General features: G+C 43.4%; 4 protein-coding genes across 6 annotated transcripts; 3 read left to right on the top strand and 1 right to left on the bottom strand.

Annotated features, from left to right (window-relative positions):
• Nucleotides 1-277: 277 nt before the first annotated feature.
• Nucleotides 278-4,321, top strand: LOC307084323 (uncharacterized protein). 3 transcript variants are annotated; one of them, XM_079748659.1, is made up of 8 exons: nucleotides 278-504; nucleotides 689-773; nucleotides 1,070-1,267; nucleotides 1,764-2,009; nucleotides 2,358-2,654; nucleotides 3,200-3,295; nucleotides 3,421-3,461; nucleotides 3,644-4,321. In XM_079748659.1, exons 2-8 carry the CDS (start codon nucleotides 731-733, stop codon nucleotides 3,929-3,931), a joined length of 1,209 nt encoding a protein of 402 aa, XP_079604785.1. In that variant the 5' UTR covers nucleotides 278-504; nucleotides 689-730; the 3' UTR covers nucleotides 3,932-4,321. The 3 variants fall into 3 exon arrangements, with proteins under 3 accessions (XP_079604785.1, XP_079604784.1, XP_079604783.1); XM_079748658.1 differs by having other exon boundaries at nucleotides 278-573; XM_079748657.1 differs by having other exon boundaries at nucleotides 278-773.
• A 41-nt stretch (nucleotides 4,322-4,362) lies between these two features.
• On the bottom strand, nucleotides 4,363-5,746 carry LOC307084329 (uncharacterized protein; the record flags this gene model as incomplete). Its single annotated transcript, XM_079748665.1, has 7 exons — nucleotides 5,477-5,746; nucleotides 5,141-5,211; nucleotides 4,951-5,064; nucleotides 4,812-4,855; nucleotides 4,673-4,741; nucleotides 4,556-4,594; nucleotides 4,363-4,479 (listed from the first exon to the last, which is right to left on the bottom strand). Exons 1-7 carry the CDS (start codon nucleotides 5,647-5,649, stop codon nucleotides 4,363-4,365), a joined length of 627 nt encoding a protein of 208 aa, XP_079604791.1. The 5' UTR covers nucleotides 5,650-5,746.
• A 246-nt stretch (nucleotides 5,747-5,992) lies between these two features.
• On the top strand, nucleotides 5,993-11,260 carry sec13 (SEC13 homolog, nuclear pore and COPII coat complex component). The gene is made up of 9 exons (XM_079748661.1): nucleotides 5,993-6,119; nucleotides 6,335-6,379; nucleotides 6,969-7,084; nucleotides 7,280-7,431; nucleotides 7,596-7,729; nucleotides 7,911-8,044; nucleotides 8,164-8,284; nucleotides 8,503-8,649; nucleotides 10,605-11,260. The coding sequence occupies exons 1-9, from the start codon at nucleotides 6,117-6,119 to the stop codon at nucleotides 10,713-10,715; spliced, it is 963 nt and encodes a 320-aa protein (XP_079604787.1). The 5' UTR covers nucleotides 5,993-6,116; the 3' UTR covers nucleotides 10,716-11,260.
• Nucleotides 11,261-12,037: 777 nt separating this feature from the next.
• Nucleotides 12,038-18,352, top strand: LOC307084324 (intermediate filament protein ON3; the record flags this gene model as incomplete). The annotated part of the gene is made up of 10 exons (XM_079748660.1): nucleotides 12,038-12,355; nucleotides 14,199-14,407; nucleotides 14,687-14,747; nucleotides 14,830-14,925; nucleotides 15,147-15,311; nucleotides 15,817-15,942; nucleotides 16,671-16,814; nucleotides 16,933-17,009; nucleotides 17,379-17,425; nucleotides 18,246-18,352. 10 exons carry the CDS (start codon nucleotides 12,038-12,040, stop codon nucleotides 18,350-18,352), a joined length of 1,350 nt encoding a protein of 449 aa, XP_079604786.1.
• Between the last annotated feature and the right edge of the window lie 808 nt (nucleotides 18,353-19,160).

Raw genomic sequence — 19,160 nt, 5'->3', positions numbered from 1 at the left:
TTATTGTTGATGTTTTATTATAAGAAGTATTACCCTGATTGTCTCAGTTAGTTGAAACAGTATGAGATTACAATCTGAAAGGGATTGTGATCTGTGTTTCTTTTGAGTTATATAGGTTACTTCCGTTGAAGGCGTAGCAGCATGTCTGATAAAGCCTGATGCCATGTTTGCTGCTTGGAGGCAGAACGTTTGGTTTTCACTTCCTGTTCAGCCGTTCACTTTTGCTCCAATTAACATTTAAACCCAACTATTTATCATCAGCCAATCATCACACAACTTCAACACAGCGAGCTAAGACTTCTAATCAACAAGTAAATAAGTCAAGGCAGCTAACAAATAGGTTATGGTAGCTAATACACAAGCTAGGGCAGAGAAAAAGGTCGGACTCATTGCTGGTGGTGGAGGAAGAGCGTGAGAGAGAGAGAGAGAGAGAGAGAGAGATAAAGAAAGAGAGAGGGAAGCACTGATGTATTAATCACTACTTCTATTACTCGTAATACCAAGGTGTGGACAAAATTTGATTATTCCCTACTTCAGTATTTATTGAGAACGTAAAGTATTATTTTTATGACAGTAAGTATTTAAATGATTATTCGTACTCTAGTATTTAGCAATAATTAAATTGATTATTTGTATTGTAGTATTGAATACATTTTATTGGTGGTATTTGTCTTTCATTTCTCTGGAGCTCCCCTCCAGAGTCTAGGAGCTGTAGAGCTGGACCAGCGAGATGAGGAGTCTCTTGCTTCTCCTTCTTCTCCCCATGACCACAGGTGATGGAACGGCATTACTTGTTGCACACTCTTAACAGCAAAGTATTTGGTTTATTGGAGCATGAGCTGTCCCAATGGCTTTGTGAGTGAGCTGAAACCTTGCTTGGCAGCAGGCACTTTACCATGCCAGACTATGCATTGCCGGTCTAAGCAAGGGCAAGCAGTAGAATTTCAAACTGCAACAACATTTTAATAACTTACAAGAAAAGCTTATTCTGTAAACTTTCATTAACATTTAACAGTTAATAAATGATCAGATAACAATAACCTTATAACTGCAATGATGTGTGTGACAGGTTCTCTGCCGAAGGTATATGGATGCCAGGGAGGAAGTGTGTTCTTTAGCAACGCTGACCATTTTAATCTGTCCTGTGACATTAATAATACCAAAAGGCTCCATAAAGAGGAAAACGGGAATGTCAAAATTGTCAAACTAGAGAAAGGAGACTCGACTTGCTTTTCGTCAAGAAACATAACGCTTGAAGTAAAAGACGGTAAGAGATGTTCTGTTTTCAATCGTGGATCTTAATGTGAAACAGTTACACAATGGACAAGATATGTCAGTCAAGTTCTTATGGCGGGAATATCTTATACTTTACTTTCTGCTTTATGAATTCATGATACATGTGTATAAATATTTATGAGATGGTTTGTGTGAGATGGTTCCTGGTCATGTATTTAACCGTATGCTTGTATTCTGGTGTGCATCTATGTTGACTGTAGCAGTGCATTGAAATCTGTGTTTCCCAACCTGTGGGTCGGGAAGTCTGATATGCAAAACACTATAGATATTTGCTTTTTGACAAACCAACAAGGTCTGAGAGGTCTTATAAGCTCACGATATAAACAAACAGACAGGCAAGGTGTTGATGGGGTCAGTTAGGGACATACAAATGGGACTACAGGCCCGAAATGGTTGGCAAGCACTGATTCAAATCCTGGCATTTCCCACAAGGACAACGTGTGTTCAAAATGAAATTTTATTCACAGACTGCCAAAGACCAATCACTCTTTGTCCTGGTCAAGGAGAGGAAGTCTCGGTACAATGTGACTATTCTGATGAATTCAAGGCGGTCAACAAATACTTTTGCAAAGCAGAAGGTGAATTTCAATGTAAAGAAATATTACCAAAGACCATGTCGATCAAGGTCCAGACAAACAAGGACTATGGAATTTACTGGTGTGGGTTCAACCACTCAAGCCACATCGTCCTGATCCAAAAAGTATGGATACAAAGTGAGTGTTAATTCACTTACTATTTAAATCAAACAGAAGGGGGTGTGTATGTAATGATATTAATGTGTTGCATCTACAGAGGGATTTTCAAGGCACTCATACTTCTGAGGGTTTTTTGGGGACAAATCTTCCACTACCAATAGTAGCACCCTTCTGGTGATGCATGCTCACACTGGCTATCACAGTGGTGAGGTGGAAATGAAACCATCCAATCAGAGAACATGTTTACTTGTTAGAGAGCGGAGACACCTGGTTTAGCAACTATTCTTGTGATATGTGGCATGGGATCTTTAGTGACTAATCTATACTTACCAATGGGTCTGTCTTCCCATGTCCTCCCACTTGCAGATGTCCCAGTGGAAAGCCAGACCTTGGAGGTTGGTCAAAATCTAACCTTCAAGTGTAACTACTCTGGCTCTTCGGGGGTCCAGCATATCTGTAAGGGTCCACTGCAATATTGTCAGCACATGTTGAACACCACGCAACCCAGAAACGGAAGGTATTGCATGGAAGACGCAAAGCAGAACCAGACCCTCACCATAAATATCAAGATCCTGAACAAGCAGGACCAGGGGCTGCACTGGTGCTACTCCGAGAGTTCTGACAGAACCTTAAAAATCCACAGCAAATTAAATCTGACCTTCGGTGAGTCACCATCACTAGGCCGGGACAGGACCAGTTTGGTTCCCTCCTTCTATCCTGGACCTCACAGCACCAGGGTGGGGATGTGTCATGGTTAGGGTTACGTTTAGGGTGTTCAGTGTATAGGGTTAGAGTATCAGGCCAGAACAGAACCAGTTACACGTTCCATAGGACAGGAGAACATAGGACAGCAGTTGCATAGGTTAGTGAGAATGTTAGTAGGTATGTAAGCATATCTTAGTCGGATTATGTAAAGGTTAGTATAGATTAGAAGATTAGTACATATAGTTTCCTTCACGTCTATGTGGGCTGAACACAGGGGCGTTGTGGTCGGATGGTTTCAGAGCAGAGGGGAAGTGGTTTTTGCAAGTGGAAAATACTTTTTTTTTAAAGTAAATCTGTTATAGTCAAGGTGTGAAGTAATTTTTCTTCGATTCACTGGTGAACAGACTTAATAACATGATTAATTTGGTTTTGTATTGAAAGTTAGCCTTAAAGTAATGGTGCAGAGTTTAGCCCATGCTAACACTGTGGATTTGCATTCACAGACATCTCCAAGGATTGGCTGCCACAGCCGGTTAACATAGTGATGTATTTTGCTGGGGTGCTGATGGTGATGCTAGTTAGTCTAGGAACATGGAAATGTAAGCGCACACACTCACACACACACACACACACGCTAGGCTACTTGACCACACCAGACTACACCACACAACACTAAATGAAGTTAATAATTGATTCAAGAACCAATCATCTTGTTTGTTTCAAGACCTTTCATCTAGAAACCCAAGGGAAGGACAGAAACGAGAGGTATGTATGTATACGTACATACGTGTTTTGTCAGTGTGTTTTGTCAGTGTGTGTGTGTGTGTTTTGTCTGTGTCGGTGTGTGTTTTGTCTGTGTCGTGTGCGTTTTGTCTGTGTCTGTGTGTGTTTTGTCTGTGTCGGTGTGTCTGCGTGCCTTATTTTTCCTTTTTAACCTCACCACCCAGGAAGTCAATATATATGAGGAGATTCAACGGCGCCCTCTTGAGCCCAACTCCTTCTCTTCGACCTACGTCACTGCAACCCACCCCTCCACCGCTCTTCAATACTCAACTATTTCCTTCAAAGCGAACTCGGATGAGCGTTGTGTCGTTGGGTCCCCCAAGGACGCTGACTACCCTGTTCTAAAGGCAGCCCCCTGCCCCCCACACGAAGCCTCCCCCACAGGTCCAGCGACCAGGCGCTCTAGTAGCCTCTCAGAGGAACAGTTCGCCAATTTAACACAGCAAGACTAGGGCCGGGGTAGCGGGAAAACATTTTTATATAACGTTGTTTCACTATCCATTACAATCTGTGTAATAAGATTTTGTTAACATGTGCCTCTGATGGCGTGTTTCCATAATAGTGTTCATCATTCATCACTTAAATGGCAAGTAGGTGAGTGACTCACTTACTTGTCATTACATGTATTCTACCGCCGTCGGGAACCATCAGTTGCGTGAGTGGCCCAGCGCTGGCGTTTTGGTGCGGCCGGCCCGAGTTCGCGTCCTGAGATTGTCATAATTGACTTTTAATATAATAAATATGTCTTACAATTTCCCCAGGAGCACAAAAAAAGGACCACATTTGTTTTCATTAAATGCATTTTTATTTAGTAATCCTCCCGGAGCTGTGGGAATAAAATATCAATTAAATACATTCCAAACACAAGAACCTGTGCAGTGTTTCAATTTGTACTTACTTCCTTTTCCAGCTTCTTGATTTCAAGCTGAACTTTGCGCATTTTCAGTCGCTTATACTCGATATCAAGCAGGAGGTGCCTTTTGTAAATGGCCTTGACATCCTGTGAGACAAATAGGTCAGAATAGCTTGTACAAATGTACTGTGGTACCAATGTGTATAGTAGTATAGTTACTCACTTCATTTTGTCCTGCTGCTCGTCTCGTCTCAGGGATGCTCTACAGAAGGTGGTTGTTCTTATTAAAGACATTTGAGAATGTAAAAATGCCAAGAAGACTATACATTTTCCCACTTACATCTGATACGTCGGTGACAGCAGACAAGGCCTCCTCATCTGGTTCATCCAATGTGAACATTTGTTTAACCTGCAAGAACAACAATTAGTAAACCTGAAGGGAAAAAATGTGCATGTTCAGAAACAAACTAAATACTCACTTCTTGTTGGCCAAGTACATCCTCAGGTGGAGGATCCACCAATTCTATGGTGTCATCAGAAACAAGAAAATCATACAATTAAAATAAAGCCAACTGAATGACAATTGGTAGGATAAGCATGCGGTCAGCCATAGCCTACCTTGTTTTAATGGTCGTCCCCGGTTGAGGGCCAAAACCAGGTCCTCGGCTGGAGTGAGGCCCTTTGGTGGATTCCCCCCACCCGTCTTAAGGTTGTCACTTTTCTTCTTTGTTGCTATAATAGCACACTCAAGATTAACCACAATTTTAACAATTTCCTCTATGCCTCTATTCCAATGTAGGCTACTTACCACTCTGCAATATGTTTTTATGTTTGGTTTTAACCTGTATCCATGTTCTTTTGTCGTTGCCAAGACCACTTCTGTTGAGATAAATACTATGGTTAGTCAATTTAGATTTTTTTTACTGGCTGCATTTACTAGGCCTCTCTTTTCAAAGAAATGGAAAATACAGGCATGAAAAGTTCGTTGAATTCTCCAGTAATACTTCCTTAATTACTAATCGCGTCGGGATTGAACCCCGGACGACCCGGGTTCAAGTCTGACACGTTACCTCGAGACAATCTTCCTTATCGCAATACTATGGTCAATATTTAATTAAAATATGATACGCTTAATACTACTCACGCATTCAACCTATCGGCGATTACTTGCCAGGCGGCATCCCTGTTTTTATTAATGATGACCGTGTTCCCTTTTTGTGTTATTATGTGCTTGTAGTCCTCGTAGACCTCGATAAGCAGCTTCTGTTCGCCGCTGGAAAAGAACCCCGCTCGTGCCTTTTCGGACCTTTTATCCATAGATCGACACTCAAGGTCACGTACTCACGTAATACACGACAACGTTAGCCTGGTTTGAATTAACCTTAACAAAGCGCGGCTGAATTGTGTTGATAGAATGGCCTAAGCCTCAAGTGGAGGAAGTTGGCGTTAGTTCTAACCGGGCTTAATCAACTAAGCCCCGCCTTCGTCAACGACTTTGATGGAATACCCCTCAGGTCATTCGTTTTTTATATGGACATGCGTGTGTATTTGTTGTCCATCCAATTTGGAATATCGTTTTACTCAAGACCTCAAATGGCAAATGACCACAACAAGTTCTCATTGTGCGGAACCTTTGGTCAGAGTTTATCGTTTCCGGCGGTTCGACGTGATGACGTACGAAACGGGAAGCGCCTTCTGAACTTGTTGCCACGTCGAAATATCCCTGTTGGGTTTATTCACTGGGAATCAACCTAATCTATGGTTTAATATTCACAACAACAATCATGGTAAGATAGATAGAGATGCAGTTTTGTGTTAAAACACACACAATTACATTGAATGGCTGTCCTTTCTGTTTTGAATGTGGTTGTGTAATTCGTTGTCTCCTTAAACCCTTGCTACTTATTGTTAGCATAATGGCTAAAGACCACTTCAGCAAGTCAATCAAAGCAATCATTTTCTATATAAATGGCATTAATGTTGTTTTCCCACCGTAATGCAGGTCTCCGTTATCAACACAGTGGATACCTCGCATGAGGACATGATTGTAAGTTTCTGTTATCGTATCACTCATAGAAGGTAACTGTCGCTATTAATCGTAGATAAATCTGCCAGTATCTATAAATCAATATACAGGACACGCCATGCACCTATATGGTTCATCAAATATGTAGATACAACGGTATCTTGATATGCTTAATGCATTGACATGAAGCTTGGAATAGTTACTTGAGAGAATCTAAAAGGCTATCCCACCTTTATTCACAAACCACTTTAACCTTTCAAATTGTGCAATCTTATTGCAATCATGGCTTGTTCTAATCCATAGTAAATGAACAAGCAAACCATTCAGTAGAAAACTGAGGTTTCTACAAGCAATTGGACAAACCTCAGAGTAGCTCTAGGAATCAAAAGTATGTGTATGTGAGTAAAGGTTTTTTCTTTGTAAATAAGTGCTAGTGCAAAAAGTTCCAGTAGAGGGAGATAATATTGCAAAGAGCTTTCCAAATTCATGGACTTTGTAGTTACAGCTCAACCAAGTGTCTCCTAGACAGTGAGAGTGAACATCTGCTTGTGAGATGTTCTTGGTCTGTTTCTGTTCTCCAAGTAGTGAATATGAATTTTTTTCCGGTCAGCACGATGCCCAGATGGACTACTATGGCACGCGACTGGCCACCTGCTCATCCGACCGCACCGTCAAGATCTTTGATGTCAGGAATGGAGGGCAGATATTGGTGGCAGACCTGAGGGGGTGAGCCGCATACTATTATTTGGTTGCTGGTAAACCCTTCTGCTGAATGTTTTTAGTGTTAACAAGATTTTGAATTCCTCTATCCATTCATCTTTCCGGCTGTCCCTCTCCATCTCTTTTCCCAACCCCCCCCCCCCCCCCCCCCCCCCCCCCACGCCCTTTGTATCCACCTCTCTCCCCCTTTTTACCTCTCAGCCATGAGGGTCCTGTGTGGCAGGTGGCATGGGCCCACCCCATGTACGGTAACATCCTGGCCTCTTGCTCGTACGACCGCAAGGTCATCATCTGGAAGGAGGAGAACGGCTCCTGGGACAAGATGTACGAATACACAGGACACGAGTCCTCAGGTGGGGAGCTGTAGGTCTGACTGACCAATCTGTATTACTGTTTGACTGACTGTCTGACTGACCATCTATCTGGCTTGCTGTGTTCCTCAATAATTGGTCAGACTTCACGATGTATCATTTCTTTGGTTCCAATTAGATAATTTAGTGTGCGTGTGTGTGTACAGTGAACTCGGTGTGCTGGGGACCATATGACTTTGGTCTGATCCTGGCTTGTGGGAGCTCTGACGGCGCCATTTCTCTGCTCACCTTCACTGGAGAACAGCAGTGGGACGTGAAGAAGATCAGCAATGCACACACAGTCAGTGTCTCTCTTACTCTCTCGGTCTCAGTCGAACAGTTCAATTATGTTTAAAAACTATTCTGTATAAGAAAATAAGAGGTTCTATTTTTGGTGTCTTAGTTAGTGGTTGGGGTTAATTGAAATGGGTTTGTGTTAATATTTTATTCTAATGAGTTGGTGGGTGTGGTTTATTATTCAGATTGGCTGCAACGCAGTTAGCTGGGCTCCAGCTGTGGTCCCTGGCAGTCTAGTGGACCAGCCGTCAGGACAGAAACCAAACTACGTCAAGCGCTTTGTCTCTGGAGGATGCGACAACCTGGTCAAACTCTGGAAGTAGGTCACGATGTTTATGTTATATAAAAATCCTACACATTATTCATAGGTTAATGTGGCACATTAATCAGAGCCGTTGCTCACTGTTGTGATCTTGCCACCCCCCCCTCTCCCCCCAGGGAGGAAGATGGCCAATGGAAGGAGGACCAGAAGCTTGAGGCTCACAGCGATTGGGTGAGAGATGTTGGCTGGGCTCCTTCTATTGGTCTGCCCACCAGCACCATCGCCAGCTGCTCACAGGTGAGGAGTCAACCTCCATGTTTGACTTAGCTCTTACATGGGATATTGTAGTACTGCTTTTTGAAGCGTATTTTCAACATAATGTATGTTTTAACCAACTGAACCGCTTCAGAAATTGAATAGGGAATCTGCATGGTTCGATATCGGTTGAAAGCAGGTTAAATGTGGGTAGGTTGATATTTGGATGAGTTGACCAACGTGTGTCTGATCTCCGGCAGGATGGGCGGGTGTTCATCTGGACGTGTGAGGACCCGACAGGGAACACCTGGACGCCCAAGCTGCTCCACAAGTTTGTTGACGTCGTCTGGCACGTCAGCTGGTCCATCACTGGAAACATCCTCGCCGTCTCCGGGGGCGACAACAAGGTAACACACCACACCACACACACAATAGCGAGGAAATAAAAATAGAGAATGGCTAGCGGAGAGAGCCTAGCCTGGCTTTATAAATATATAAATATATACTGTATGTATAGCACTTAACTGAAAACCATGACCAAAAACAAGAAAACGAACTAAACCTTGATTCACCTGAAAAGTAACACCCTGTTATATACTTTTTGTATATAACAGAGTGTGTATAATATATACAGTGGGGCAAAAAAGTATTTAGTCAGTCACCAATTGTGCAAGTTCTCCCACTTAAAAAGACGAGAGAGGCCTGTAATTTTCATCATAGGTAAACCTCAGCTATGAGAGACAAAATGAAAAAAAAAAATCGAGAAAATCACATTGTCTGATTTTTTAAGAATTTATTTGCAAATTATGGTGGAAAATAAGTATTTGGTCACCTACAAACCAGCAAGATTTCTGGCTGTCACAGACCTGTAACTTCTTCTTTAAGAGGCTCCTCTGTCCTCCACTTGTTACCTGTATTAATGGCACCTGTTTGAACTCCTTATCAGTATAAAAGACACCTGTCCACAACCTCAAACAGTCACACTCCAAACTCCACTATGACCAAGACCAAAGAGCTGTCAAAGGACACCAGAAACACAATTGTAGACCTGCACCAGGCTGGGAAGTCTGAATCTGCAATAGGTAAGCAGCTTGGTGTGAAGAAATCAACTGTGGGAGCAATTATTAGGAAATGGAATGCATACAAGACCACTGATAATCTCCCTCGATCTGGGGCTCCACGCAAGATCTCACCCTGTGGGGTCAAAATGATCACAAGAACGGTGAACAAAAATCCCAGAACCACACGGGGGGACCTAGTGAATGACCTCCAGAGAGCTGGGACCAAAGTAACAAAGGCTACCATCACTAACACACTACGCCGCCAGGGACTCAAATCCTGCAGTGCCAGACGTGTCCCCCTGCTAAAGCCAGTGCATGTCCGGGCCCGTTTGAAGTTTGCTAGAGAGCATTTGGATGATCCAGAACAGGATTGGGAGAATGTCATATGGTCAGATGAAACCAAAATAGAACTTTTTGGTAAAAACTCAACTCGTCGTGTTTGGAGGAGAAAGAATGCTGAGTTGCATCCAAAGAACACCATACCTACAGTGAAGCATGGGGGTGGAAACATCATGCTTTGGGGTTGTTTTTCTGCGAAGGGACCAGGACGTCTGATCCGTATGACGGAAAGATAGAATGGGGCCATATATCGTGAGATTTTGAGTGAAAACCTCCTTCCATCAGCAAGGGCACTGAAGATGAAACGTGGCTGGGTCTTTCAGCATGACAATGACGCCAAACACACTGCCCGGGCAACGAAGGAGTTGCTTCGTAAGAAGCATTTCAAGGTCCTGGAGTGGCCTAGCCAGTCTCCAGATCTCAACCCCATAGAAAATCTTTGGAGGGAGTTGAAAGTCCGTGTGGCCCAAAAACATCACTGCTCTAGAGGAGATCTGCATGGAGGAATGGGCCAAAATACCAGCAGCAGTGTGTGAAAACCTTGTAAAGACTTATAGAAAACGTTTGACCTCTGTCATTGCCAACAAAGGGCATGTAACAAAGTATTGAGATGACCTTTTGTTATTGATCAAATACTTATTTTCCACCATAATTTGCAAATACATTCTTTAAAAATCAGACAATGTGATTTTCTCGATTTTTTTTTTTTTCATTTTGTCTCTCATAGCTGAGGTATACCTATGGTGAAAATTACAGGCCTCACTCATCTTTTTAAGTGGGAGAACTTGCACAATTGGAGGCTGACTAAATACTTTTTTGCCCCACTGTATATACACGCACGCACGACAAAACCCTACATGCTAATAGGATAGGAACATTGTCATGAAGTGAATGCTCATATGCTTATGTCGTAAAATACAATATATCATGCTAATACTTTGTGTGTATGTGTTGGTTTTCAGGTGACACTCTGGAAGGAGTCTATGGACGGCCAGTGGGCTTGTATCAGTGATGTCAGCAAGGGCCAGGGGGCGGTGTCCTCCATCACAGACACTCAGCAGAGCGAGCAGTGATGCACTCACTCACACACATTAAGTACAATGCACATCTCATAACACACACTCAGAGCAAGCAGTGACACACACCATAACACACAAACACACACACATATTACAACACACGTGCATACACTCAAACGCGAACACACACACACATACGCGCACACACACCAGATGTGATGTCCTGAAACATTCCGTCTGCACCTTCACTCCAACCTATCCCATCATGCCTTGCGGGTCTAGTGGCCACCCTCTATTATTGACTCTCATCATAGCTCACCAATCTGCAGACACATCCTTCAGAACCAAACGGGTTCTGGTGGTTCTGTTTCTCTCCCTGGGTTCTCCAGAATCTTGTGAGTAGGATTTGAAACTGGTTCTCTCTGGCTCCCCCCCCCCCCCAGCTGCCCAGCACAGTTATTTGGAGGATAATCAAACCTGATTGAAACAAACTGTTAAATACTAGTACATGTTTAAACAAAGACACCTGGCGGTCTTTTTGAAGTGTAAATTTGGAGGAAATGAATTGTATGTTTTTTTTTTCATAAATGATATTAAATTTAAAAAAAAATTTGTGTTGTGTAAATTGTTTTGTGTGTGCTTTCTTTTCTTTATAAGTAGCAAGTACACACATTACATCAGGGGACATTGTTTTCTTTTTCTTTCTTCTCACCACTGTAACGGTAGTATGCATTACTCGAAAACTAGATACAAAACAGTTACGAAAAGATTGCACTGTCTCCTTCTGGCCCTTAAGGGCCGAAAAGAATAACCTCTTGACTTCGTCTTCGTATTTTGTAGGCTTTCACATTCATATTAGTTACTATCGATTCCTGTGGGTGATAACTGATGTGCTTCCAGATACAACCTGATAGTGTTTATAAATATCAAACCTATTATGGGAAGTTTGACTTGTTGTGGTAAATAAATAGATGGGGAATGTTGCAAAGAAAACCTTTTACCTTTCCGTCCATTCTCCGGATGGCTCGCATTACTCTTTCAGAAGGCAGATCCTGCTGACCTACATTAGCATAATAAGCCGCTAGAGGCTCCTTTAGCCATGAAAAAATTATAAAGAAGGACCAAGCCTCGATACGCGATACCTCAGGCCTTTCACTCTCATCCTGTCTCCCTCCTCCTCTCCCGGGGGGAGTTTAAAAGGCTCGGCAGTCACTTGAGAAACGTCACAGTTTACCTACCTGTCTCTTCTCTCAATCTTTAATTTCTCTCACTTCAAGCATCCCCTTTTAAATCATACTCCGTATTCTGTTCTTGCAGCATCTGTCTCAATCGATATATATTAATCTCTCCATCTCTCGGTCTCTCCTGCTACCATTATGAGTCTGAGCCGGTCCAAGCGGATCAGCACCACCGGCTCGATGCGCAGCGGCAGCGCCGTTCAACGGAGGCTCAGCGGCTACGGTGGCCAAGGAGCGGGCGGTTTCAGCGGCATGTCTCTGAGCAGCAGCTCGCTGTACGCGGGCACCAACGGGCACCACTCGGGCCTGGCCTCCCCGCTAGCATCGCTATCAATTAACAAGAGCCTCCTGGCACCGCTCAACCTGGAGATAGATCCCAACCTGTCCATGAGTCGAGCCCACGAGAAGGAGCAGATCAAGAGCCTCAACAACCGCTTCGCAAGCTTCATAGACAAGGTAGCCTATTATCAACCAACCAGCCTAGTTCCACGAAAGATGACTCCCAAATATAACTAGTAATACGAGAGATAACAGAAGGACTTAATCTATCTTCACAAACAACATACTTAAATTATTGTTTTACATGGTTGATAACTTGTTATACTCAAGTAGAGATAACTACCAGAAAAAAGGTTTTGCTAGAGCATAGATAATTACCAGACAACTCACAGTCATTCCAGAGATAACTATTTATACAATGTATGAATGATCTAACTACTAGTAAGAGTAGTTAATAACTAGTTATACTGGAGATTATTTCCAGGGAGATGGATGACTTGAAAATTGGACATTTTTAATGATTCTAACTTGATAACGAGATCCAAACTGCTGCCTAGGATAACTCTTTTGTTTTAGAGTTTAGATTTGACTTTTTTACCAAAAATATAGTTATCATTCATTCTGTTTTTGCAATGTTGTGTTTATCAATGAATATTAATAGTTTACTTGAGCCCATATGAACATTGGATCCGGGAGAGTATGATCTGTTTGGAGCCGACCTGGGCAGATCGCCCACTGATACGAGACACCGATACCCTATATTAGTGCTTCTCACAGAGTCTGCATCACTCCTACAATAGAGCTATTGTTGTTGGCTACATCCGCAGAGATACAGCCCCCTCCACATTATCCATACCTGAAAAGACCTCCTCAGGGTCTCCTCACCACCTTCCCAGTAAACAGCTTACCTAAGGGGTCAAAATGGGACACACGTGTCTCGCTTGATAGTCAAACATACCTTGAATTATTAAATAATTTTGAGCTTTCACGGTTGTTTGCGGGACCCCCCATGGTGATCAATAATAGCTGTTTTTACTGGATTTTAACAGTAAAAGGTTAAACGTGGGAGTGGGGGAAAGGACAGTGTGAGCTAAGGTGACTCCCAGCCAAAATGTGTGATCCACGTTCGATCCACCCAATCCCAGACAAGATGCCCCCTCACCCCTAACTGCTCCTAAATTACATGCTTCTGAACCACTGTAAGTTGCTTCGGAGAAAAGAGTCTACAAGACCCAGTCCCAAAGAGAGTGCATTAACTTGGGAATGTTGACAAAAACTGGTAGATGAAGAAGAAGAAGAAGAAGAAGCAGAAGAAGAAAAAAAAGAAGCCTTATTTGTTATTGTACTTCTCAAGTACAAGATCTTCGAAACAAAATTTGATCTCTGCATTTGACCCATCACTAGCAGCACTGGTATTAACCTAACAGAGAAGCCATTGACATGGAGGGATAGTCTTGTCTAGTGTTAAGGGTGTTCAAGTCCCAGCTGAAAGGTTCTGTGTGCAAACCCCAGTGTCTGCAGTCTACCTGTAGGAATCCTTGAGCAAGATGGCCTCACCGTACCTACATGGTTTTTAAAACTTAGCCAGACCAAATAGTAGAGCTTTGTACAAAATAAAATTACAAGTTGAAAGCCCATTTGGAGGAGGTGGGGTATTGGATCTCTCTGCGCTATCTGATGTCCTCCTGGGCTGTAATATAATCGGCCCGGAGACCTGAAAGAAAAGGTGCCTTTGTCTCAGTGCCAGAGCTCACAATAGACAGGTGGGGTGATCTGTAGCCTAGCAACACTAGCCTTTTGAACAAACTCAGAGATAGCTTTACACAGGCCTACTGTTTTAGAAACATACTGTTATTTTCACATACGCAGAGAGACTGTTTATGGTATATCTGATATTGATACACACTATATATATCTGATATAGTGTGATGAACACACTGTATATTCAATTTTTTGTTAATAAACAACTAGGGGAATCCTTCCCCCACCCTTCTCTCTGTCTCCTCTACACCCTCTCCAGGTGCGTTTCTTGGAGCAGCAGAACAAGATGCTGGAGACCAAGCTGGACCTGATGCAGGGCCAGGGGGTGGGCCGCTCAAACGTGGAGCCCCTGTTTGAGGTTTACATGGGAGGCCTGAGGCGCCAGATGGACCTGGTCAACAACGACAAGACCAAGCTGGATGGAGAGCTGAGGAACATGCAGATCCTGGTGGAGGACTTCAAGCACAAGTGAGTGGTCTGTGTTTCACAGCTAGAACGGCTCTCTAGGGTTGGATGGTTCACCATAGGGTTAGATAATACTATCGACTAGAAGTCTTAAGGTTAAAAAGGGGTTCCCTTTTATTTCAACAGTATATTGGGGCAGGACCTAACATTTGATGGTGTTGGATATATTTATCTCTCTTCCTGCATCTCTCTCTCTTTTGCACTCTCTTTGTCTCTCTTTCTCTGTCTCTCACTCTCTTTGCTCTCTCTCTCTGTCTCTGTCTCTCTGTCTCATTCTCTCAGATACGAGGATGAGATCAACAAGAGGAACAATCTGGAAAATGACTTTGTCATCCTCAAGAAGGTCAGATCAATGTGTATAATGTGTGTGTGCGTGTGTATAATGCGTGTGCATGTTTTTATTTAATGTGTGTTTGTGTGAGCAGGACGTGGACTCAGCCTACCTGGTGAAGGCAGACCTGGAGGATAAGGTTGGTTCGCTGACCGACGAGATCAACTTCCTGAGGAACATCTACGACGAGGTCAGACCTGATTCCTGCAAGTTCTCCTTATTCACCCTCCATCTCCACCCCCACTGCTCTCATCCTCCTCCTCTTCTCTCCTCGACTCTCCTCCTCATCTCTTTCCATCTTCTCTGCTACACTTCTCTCCTCCTCTCTCATACTCATCCTTCACTAGTCGAATGTTCTCCTCTCCAGAGTGTTATTTTGAATCTGGTTTGGCCTCCTCTCTCCGCTCCCAGGAGCTGCGGGAGCTGCAGGCCAGCATCAAGGACACGTCGGTGGTGGTTCAGATGGACAACAGCCGCAGTCTCAACATGGAGCAGATTGTGGCCGAGGTCAAGGCCCAGTATGAGGACATCGCTGCCCGCAGCCGCGAGGAGGCTGAGGACTGGTACAAGAGCAAGGTCTGAAGAAAGCAGTAGAGACCAGCACTAAACCAGTACATACCAGTAGATACTGGTACAAGAGCAAGGTCTGAAGAAAGCAGTAGAGACCAGCACTAAACCAGTACATACCATTAGATACTGAAACAAGAGCAAGTTCTGGAGAAAGCAGTAGAGACCAGTACTAAACCAGTATAGACCAGTACTGAATCCGTAAATACTAGTACAAGAACAAGGTCTGGAAATCTCAGCAAAGATCAGTATGAGACCAGTAAATACAAATACATACTGATTGAGGTGCAAAGTCTGGAGAAACCAGCAGACCAATAGATATATACCAGTATAACCAAACCAGTTGAGACAAGTACATTAATGTGAAGTGGGGGGACTGGTTGAAAAATCCCGGAAACCCTATTGCAGATTTGAATCCTGAGTTGAAACTGTGTGCGTGTCTGCGTTTGTGTGTGTGTGTGTCTCTGTTTTTGTGTGTGTTTGTGTGTGTCTGTCTGTGTGTATGGGTGCGTAGTTTGACCAGATGGCGACGCAGGCCAGTCAGTTTGGGGACGAACTCCGTGTGGCGAAGGCAGAGCTGGCCGAGGTCAACCGACTGATCAGCCGCCTGCAGAGCGAGATAGAGGCTGTTAAGACCCAGGTACACACACACACACACACACACACACACACACACACACACATAGAAATAGAGGCTGATCAGACCCAGGAACACACACACACACACATAGAAATAGAGGCTTTTCAGACCCAGGTACACACACACACGCACACACACACACACACATAGAAATAGAGGCTGTTAAGACCCCGGTACACACACACACACACACACACACACACACACACACACACACACACACACACACACACACACACACACACACATATAAGCACCTTTCACACATAGTTCCCAGTAAGTACCATGTCTCCGCGGAGCCTTGTGATTGGTTCGCTCACTCTCCCTGAAAGCGTCCTACATCAGACGGATGTAGCCCTTTATGTGCCTATAATGTCACTGCTTCCATTCACAACGTAGCCCTACAGGCCGTCATCGGGAAATGTCACTTGCTGCAGAGAACCCAGAATATCAATCCCCGTTCCCATTCACACATGACCCCAGTACCTTTGTACCGGTGTTAAGACACAGGTACAAACACATACACACACATACACATATAGAGATAAAGGGTGTTAAGACCCAGGTACACACATGCACATAAAAGTTTTGCTACTCCATAATTAGACTGCTGGATCTCAGACGAGTATCGGAGGTACTATCAACCTATAATCAACCCTGCTCACAAGAACATCCAGGGAGGAGTGCAGACGTGTGTGTAGATTACATGGATGTTTAATCTGTTCCAGCGTATGAGCCTGGAGAATGACCTGACCGAGGCAGAGGAACGTGGGGAGCTGGCTGTGAAGGAGGCCAAGGCCAGGAGCCGAGACCTGGAGGATGCCCTGCAGAGAGCCAAGCAGGACATGGCTCGCCAGCTCAGAGAGTACCAGGTATATAGAGTACCCATGCTGTAGTATATATAGTGCACACACTACATTTGGTAACCAGGTACACCCAGTACTCACCACTGTGGTCACAAATAAACTTGAACTTCCTGTGGTTCTCCAGGACCTGATGAACCTGAAGCTGGCCTTGGACATCGAGATCGCCACCTACAGGAAACTACTGGAAGGAGAGGAGGACAGGTGAGGAGAGCATGAGGAGAGTGGAGGAGGGGAGGAGGAGAGGAAGAGGAGAGGATGAGAAGAGAGTGGGAGAGGATGAGAAGAGGGTGGGAGAGGATGAGGAAAATATGAGAGGATGAGGGGGCCAGAAGGGGAGGTTTAGGAAAGGATACGGAGAGGATGATGAGAGGATGAGCAGACAAATAGGGGAGGATGAGAAGAGGAGAGAGCAGAGGAAAGGAGGAGTAAGAAAGGTGGAGAGGATAGAGGAGATGAGAAGAGAGAGGATGAGAGGATAGAGCAATGTATGAGAGGTGAGGAGGAGGCATAAAACAAAAGGGAAAAAGGGTTGTTCATGTACATCAATTAAACAAACATTTTCCATCACAGAATTGGACAACAGTCTATTCTTAACATCCAGTCTTTCCCCAACTACAGTAAGTATTATACACACATACACCCCACTCTCAGACTGACAGACAGACACACACAGGCCCGTATTAATACAATGTGGTGCCCCAGCGCAATATACCTCAACTATATAACTCCCCCCCCCCCCCATTTCTCAAATGTAATTTACTAACTTGTCCGACTACATACATGTAGGCAGATGATCAGTGAACAATATATTCAATTGTCTCAATTCAAAATGTCTATCAATTCAAAAAGCACAGCACTCAATTCAAAATGTCAAAATCCATTTTCATTTTTTTACCCTTTTGGTCTCCTCCTCATTTGGCGAGTAACTCCTTCAATATCTCAAACGGCATTTTCGTACTTCTCACACTGATCCCTCTGCGATACCACATAACAACGCCGTGACTCCAAAAGACATTCTGCATTGTCGAAAGTTATGTCATGCATTTGCAAAGTCTCAGTTGTTGCCTTGAACCTGGTCAGTATGCGCTATCCCAAACATTTTACATAATCGCGGCCTCCTATTTTTCAAGTTGAGCGTTTGATGATTGTGGTCATCTTAATTTATTTATTAATATTATCATTGTTATTTTTGTGAAATTAATATTCTTAAAAGCGTATGGTCTTTCAACAATTTCAAGTGAATAATATAAAAAATTACGTAGTTTTTTTTTAAAGTTTGTTTTATGTGGTGCCCCCCGACTGGTTGTCAATGGTTAGTGCCCCTGGGCACAGGCCCAAGTGCCCTTATGGATAATCCGGCCCTTCACACAAACAGTCTGGTGTTTTTTGGTGGTTTAACTTCCCTCTCTTTTTTCCCCTTCTTTCTTCCTCCTCCAGGTTCTAAGAGTACTAATGGTTTCCAAAGTAACGGCGGTTCTCCTGGATCAAGAATCCTGATCAAAACCACTGAGACCAGAGACAGCTCAAGATACTCCTCCCACTGATAGACACAAATGCACACTCACTGATACACACACACACACACACACAAATACACCTCTCCCTGATACAAATACACCTCTGATTGATACACACACCATACAAAAACGCCCACACTCCTTTCACAGACACACACACACACACACACACATACACTCTTTCTCTCTCCATCTCTCATACACACACACACACACACACACACACACACACACACACACACACACACACACACACACACACACAACCACACCCTGGACGTGAGTTTAAGGAAGTTTAGAGAATGTAGCGCTCGTAAAAGGCCATACTATAGTAACTGGCCCTTCATGATTTAAAGTGTATTCAATAAAGTGTAATCAAGCCTTTAATCTGGGACATGGGAACATACTTTAGACACAATATATAAAAATGAACCTTGACAGAAACACTTGACTTATTTTGATAGCGAGACTCAGATTCTATAAATAATAACACTTCATATTGTGCATGTGGGTCCTTTCATACTGTTATACTGGGTTTGTCATGATTCAAAACATTTCAGTCTGGCCAAAAGATATATCGGTAAGATATACTGTATAAGTAATGCAGTGTTAATTATACTGTATTATTCTTCTGCATTAGAATGTGTTATTAATACTGTAGAATAGATCTGTAGCCTGGTGCTGTGAGGTGGTAGTGTGGATATGAATAAACGATTTCTTGTGATTTCTAGTTATATATATAACAATGATATTATTCTACAATAATAATAAAACCTCACTGAGACAAAAGGTTGGTTCTCCCTTTTCTGCATACATGATGGAGCACACACATTGT

Source organism: Pollachius pollachius (genome assembly GCF_949987615.1).
Source record: "Pollachius pollachius genome assembly, chromosome: 12".
NCBI classification, from domain to species: domain Eukaryota; kingdom Metazoa; phylum Chordata; class Actinopteri; order Gadiformes; family Gadidae; genus Pollachius; species Pollachius pollachius.
Note: the sequence above shows the minus strand (reverse complement) of the source record. Positions and strands in the feature narration are given on the sequence as shown.

Excerpts from the sequence above, each read along its gene's own strand:
- sec13 (XM_079748661.1), top strand. Across the intron at positions 7,730-7,910 it reads AGATCAGCAATGCACACACA|ATTGGCTGCAACGCAGTTAG; the intron begins GTCAGTGTCTCT and ends TTTATTATTCAG. Across the intron at positions 8,650-10,604 it reads TCTCCGGGGGCGACAACAAG|GTGACACTCTGGAAGGAGTC; the intron begins GTAACACACCAC and ends GTTGGTTTTCAG.
- LOC307084323 (XM_079748659.1), top strand. The coding sequence starts at position 731 with ATGAGGAGTCTCTTGCTTCTCCTTCTTCTCCCCATGACCACAG. Across the intron at positions 1,268-1,763 it reads AACGCTTGAAGTAAAAGACG|ACTGCCAAAGACCAATCACT; the intron begins GTAAGAGATGTT and ends TTTTATTCACAG. Across the intron at positions 3,462-3,643 it reads GGGAAGGACAGAAACGAGAG|GAAGTCAATATATATGAGGA; the intron begins GTATGTATGTAT and ends CTCACCACCCAG.